The sequence below is a fragment of the Cucumis melo genome, chromosome 8 (assembly GCF_025177605.1).
Source record: "Cucumis melo cultivar AY chromosome 8, USDA_Cmelo_AY_1.0, whole genome shotgun sequence".
NCBI lineage: Eukaryota > Viridiplantae > Streptophyta > Magnoliopsida > Cucurbitales > Cucurbitaceae > Cucumis > Cucumis melo.
The window spans coordinates 16,461,713-16,467,712 of record NC_066864.1 but is presented as its reverse complement, the minus strand read 5'-3'; the positions used below and the strand labels follow the sequence as shown (position 1 = coordinate 16,467,712).

At 28.7% G+C, this 6,000-nt stretch overlaps 1 protein-coding gene across 1 annotated transcript; it reads left to right on the top strand.

Moving 5' to 3' along the window:
- Nucleotides 1–472: 472 nt before the first annotated feature.
- LOC127143776 (adenylyl-sulfate kinase 1, chloroplastic-like) lies at nt 473–1,635 on the top strand (the record flags this gene model as incomplete). The annotated part of the gene is made up of 4 exons (XM_051088350.1): nt 473–629; nt 716–834; nt 930–1,123; nt 1,521–1,635. Coding segments are annotated over 3 exons (423 nt in total), but the record flags the coding sequence as incomplete, so codon positions are not given.
- Nucleotides 1,636–6,000: the final 4,365 nt, after the last annotated feature.

Genomic DNA, 6,000 nt, shown 5'->3' with positions numbered 1-6,000 from the left:
TTCATTGATCAGAGTTCGATCTTAGACTACATCACTTCATAGTTCATCATCTTTTTTTAAAGAAAAGTAAGTTTATTGTTATTTTTTATTTATTTCATTATGCTTAGACTCTTGAAAGGCCTATGATACTGTAATTAGGCTTACTTTTCTTTACATCAAGTACAACATAAAAAATGCCCTGCTCTCCTGGTGCTCATTTGCTCTTGCCTGCCCTTATTATTTGTATGCATTTGCATATAAAATTGACGTAGTTGTCTTTAAAACTGAACTGAGTTCAACAGAATTCTCTTTTACTGGTTTTTTTGAATGCAGTATCATTATTGCAGAGAATAAGATGAAGTCGGGAGTGATTTTTGAGGTCATTCTTTTAAAAGATTTTGTGAAAAGGATAGAAAATAATTTGGCCTGAAATAGTTAAGTTGGGTTTGGGACTTTTTGGACTTGGCCTAATTTTCTAAATATACTTAGCTAATTTGCAGGGAAGAGCACTGTGGCCTGTGCCTTGAGTCAAAGCTTATACAAAATAGGAAAGTTAGCTTATATCCTCGATGGGGACAATGTGAGGCATGACCTGAATCGCGACCTTGGTTTTAAAGCAGAAGATCGTGCTGAGAATATAAGGAGGGTCGGTAAGTTTGATTCGTTATCATTTATAATAACACTCTGGCCTGTTCTGTTAATGATTTCTAATTAGTATACCTCTTCCATAAATTAGGTGAGGTTGCAAAATTGTTTGCAAACGCTGGAGTTATTTGCATTGCTAGTGTGATATCTCCATATCGAAGGGATCGAGATGCCCGTCGTGCCATTTTGTCTGATGGATACTTTATTGAGGTATCTCTTCATTTTTGCGTACTATAGATTTTGAGTTGGTTTCTCTTACCTTGCATCTGAAATATATTTTACAAAAATTTGCTAAAAATATATAGGTGTTCATGGATGTTCCTCTTGAAGTTTGTGAAGCAAGAGATGCAAAAGGACTGTATAAGCTTGCATGGGCAAGGAAGATCAAAGGTCACTGCAACTTGTTATCATCTTCCTTAGATTTACTTGATGATCTCTTCAAACTTTTATAGGCTTTACTGGTATCGATGATCTGTACAAAGTACCATTGAATTGTGAGGTAATTCCAAATTCTGGAGGAAAATGACAAAATTTCTTTGAACATTCTTTCAATAGATTAATGCTTATACTACATTGAGAGTAAATGTTTTTGCAACATATGCTGATGGTTAGTTAAATAGTGAAGAACTTGTGGACATAACATAGTTGAACATTGTGTTTTGAACCTGATTGGGAGACCCTTTGAACTTTCTGTGTGTACTGTATGTGGTGTAAATGAAAGTCAATGATTTTGGCTGTTAATTCCTCCTTTTTCAGGGGACCCTTTATTTCTCCTATGAGTCCCCACAGGCTATAGAATTGCTTACTACTATGCTTGACATGTTTGTTTGCAATAATGGAGATGATAGAAATCATAAGTTATCAGATTAAATGGTTTATTTTGATATTGCTTGTAGGATGATTGAAGTCATCAGATTGAAAGCTAAGCGATTGTGTAGATAGCCAGGCGGTCGTTGAAGGTTGAAGACTGAGAAGGCGTTTAGGATTTCTTATTTAAGTCTTGTCTTAGGATCTTGTTTTATGTACTATTGTAGAATGTATATATAAACACAATATTAAGTTTTCATTTTGTGTATACAAATGTAAAAGATAAATATTATAGTTTCTAAAATAATATTAATTTTATTAATTTGTTGGAGCGAGAAAAAAATATTTATCTATATTGATTCAATGTTTATAAAAAATGGACAATAATACAACAATTAAATAAATATAAATTTCTAAAAATGGACAAAAAGAAGCCTTTAATGTCAGTTTTAAACTGACATTATTGGCCTCTTTAATGTCGGTTTTAAAACGACATCATAGCCCAATCGACATTAAAGGGCTTCAATAACACTATCAAAGATGTCGGTTTAAAAACGACATTAAAGCCCAACCGACATTAAAGGGCTTGAATAACACTATCAAAGATGTCGGTTGAAAACTGACATTAAAGGCTTTTAATGTCGGTTTATAACCGACATTAAAGACATCTTTAATGTCGGTTATAAACCGACATTAAAGCCCAACCGACATTAAAGCCCTTTAATAACGCTTACAAAGATGTCGGTCGCCAAGTGACATTAAAGGCCTTTAATGTCGGTTTTAAATCGACATTAAAGGCCAGATTTCTTGTAGTGATTGCTAATAAAAATTCTTGAAACCTAAGCTTGAAAGGAAAGTGGTTAGTAGAAAAAGGAAAACATAAAAGAATATTTAGGGAATATCAAGAGAATTTGTAACAAAAATCAAAATAAGTTGTTTTTTAGATGCAAATTTAATTAGCAAACAAAAAGTAGAAAAAAAAGGGAAGAAACTCTCAAACAAATTGAATACTCATTGCCCTCTTACCTCTTAGAAGATTACCTTTCCATTGGATCAAAAAAGATTTGCTGGAGTTTTTGAGAGAAAATGACAGAATGGATAGAGAAGAGTAAAGAAGATTGCTAGAGTTTTTAGGAGAAAATGGAAAAAATGAGAGGGAAGAGTTCTGGCAAAATGAAATTTAGAGAGATTTTTGGTGAAAATTGGAGTTGGATTGATCAATTTTGAAAAGAAAGTGGTTAGTAGAAAAAAGAAAACATAAAATAATAAGTAGGGAATATCAAGAGAATTAATAAATAAAAAAAAAAACACTATTCAGTCTCATTTTAAAATATAAAATTGTTGATATATTTTTTTTATAAACAATTTATTAATTAATTTTTCAAAATGAGAAATTTCATGTATTTATGGAATTTAAATCATAAAATCCATAAATGAACATCACTTCTTTTCCATCTCAAATTTTTATATCCATATGAAAAAAAAAAACAAATGAATTTTTCATACATTTTATAATTATAAAATTAAAAAATAAATATTAATAATAATATTAGCAAAACAATGTAAAATATGACAAATACAAGTTGGAAAATAATACAGGTTGATATATAAAAATAGTTGGCAAATGATTTGGCAAATAATACATAAAACAATACATTTGACAAATAATACAGGTTGGAAATAATGTACAGGGTTGGAAAATAATATATAGGTTGAGAATAAATATATTGAAAACAATATAAAATAATATATTGTAAATAATATAAAATAATATATTCGAAATAATATAAAATAATATATTCGAAATAATAAAAATAATATAAAAATAATATAAAAAATAAATTGGAAATAATATAAAATAATATATTTGAAATAATATAAAAAAATAAATTAGAAATAATATAAAATAATATATTGAAAATAATATAAAATAATATATTTGAAATAATATAAAATAATATATTGGAAATAATATAAATAATATAAAATAAAATATTGGAAATGAAATATTGAAAATAATATATTGGAAATAAAATATTGAAAATAATATATTGAAAATAATTTAAAATAATAGAAAATAATATATTGGAAATAATATAAAATAATATATTGGAAATAATATAAAATAATATATTGGAAATAATATACAATAATATATTGGAAATAATATACAATAATATATTGGAAATAATATACCGGTTCATAAATAATACAGGTTTGGGAAATAAATACAAAGTGTAATACGCAGATTCAGACCTAACAAACTATTCTGCCTTTCACAACTCTAATCAATATATTTAATAAACAGTAAACAAAAAAAATTAATAACAATCAAATTAAAACCCTAAATCTAACAAATTTAAATCAATTGGCTTAAACAAATTTAAAAATAGCATAATAAACTCAAATGACCTAAATCTAACATATTTGAAACACATTTTAAATCAATTGGTCTAAATCTTTAGCTAATAAACTCAAATGACCTAAATCTAACAAATTCATTGAAATCAATTGGCCTAAATCTACTCAATTTGATGCAAATTAAAGAAGTAAAACCTAAATCTAACAAATTCATTGAAATCAATTGGGTTAAATCTACTAAATTTGATGCAACAATAAAAATAAATTTAATTGGCCTAAACCTAACAAAATTAAAGGAGTAAACTCAAATGACCTAAATATAACAAATTCATTGAAATTAATTGGCTTAAATCTGCTAAATTTGACGCAACAATAAATTTAATTGGCCTAAACCTTACAAAATTAAAGTATAGTAAAGCAGACAACTCAAATGACCTAAATCTAACAAATTTGAAGTACATTGAAATCAATTGGTGCTAAATTCGAAGAAACAATAAAAGCACATCCCTAACAAAATTGAAATCACCGTAAAATCAATTAACGTAATTAAAAAAAAGTTTGAAAAAATACACCGTTATAATTGGTCACAATCTCAAAAGGGAAAGGAAATAGAGAAAAAAAAAATACCTTTGAAGACCAATATGACATAATAGTTTCCTTAGCTTTTTTTTTTTCAACTCTTCCAATTGATCTCAATCTAACATACCCTCTCAAAAAGAAATTCTTTTTATAGAATAGAGAGGCCAGTATCGTGTTTTAAGAGTGGAAGGTGGAAGAGAAGAGGGAGAGGAAAAAAATCTTAGAAGAGAATTAGGTGAGTTGAGGGAAAATAAATAGGAAAAAAAATGTGATATTCATTTTTTTTGTTTTTTTTTTAAAAAAACAAATGGTTAAATTCAAATTCAAATCAAACTTTCAAAATAAAATAAAAATAAAGTAAAATAAAGTATATAAATAAAATAAAAAATTAAATAAAAATAATAATAAATAAAGGACAAATGTTATATGTATGACCTCTTATCCTTAGAAGATTACCCTTTGATTAGATCAAAAAAAAAAAAAAAAAAAAAAATTGTTGGAGTTTATTCTTATGACGCAAAATTTATGTCAAGAAAAATTAAATAACGACCCAAAAACTGTCATTAAAAATTCTGCATTTGTTAGTTTTAACGACATATTTTACTTCCACCCACCCTTTTTTTATTTTTAACGACACAATAATTTGATTACTAGTGTCGTTAAAACTCAAATTTGTACTAGTGGACATATTTTAAGACTTATTGAATGAAGCACGTAATGAGTTGTACCCCGGTTGTTCTGAATTTTCCTCCTTGAATTTTTTGGTTAAGTTGATGCACGTGAAGGTTCTAAACGGTTAGAGTAACAAGTTCTTCAACATGTTTTTAGAACTCTTAGGAGCAACGTTTCCAATGTGCAATAGTACTATCCCCAATTTATTTTATGAAGCCAAACAAAAACTTCGTGACATGGACTTGGGATACGAGACTATTCATGCATGCAAGTACGATTGTGTATTGTATTGGAAAGAGTTTGCTAATTTTGAACATTATCTTACATGTGGCGAGACTCGGTGCAAGGTTAGTCATAATAGATGGAAAAATTTTCACATAAGGTATTGTGTCACTTTCCTTTGGTACTGAGATTACAACGCTTGTTTTTCTCGCAGGAAGGGTCCACAGACATGAGATGACATAGGGATAAACATGTTGAAACAAATGATGTGTTGAGACATCCAACTGATTCAGAGTGATGAAAGCACTTTGATTGCGTATTTCCTGATTTTGCTTCTGATGGATTTAATTCAGTCATATGAGTAACTCATATAGTATGTGGCATGTTGTATTACTTCCTTACAATTTGCCACCATGGAAATGCATGAAAGAGATAAATCTCTTGATGTCACTGCTCATACCTGGTCTTAGATTTCTTTGTAGGAAAATCTATGTGTATCTTCAACCATTGATTGAGGAACTGAAAGAGTAATGGAATTTTGGGGTGTGTACGTAAGACTCTTTTATAGGTCAGTTCTTTCAGCTACATGTAGCTTGTTGTGGACGATTAATGACTTCCCAGCGTATGGTGACCTATCAGGGTGGAGTACAAAGGGGTATCAGGCATGTTCCATATGCATGAGTGATAGATCGTTGTTCGAGATACAAGGTAGAATATCCTTCACGGGATATCGAT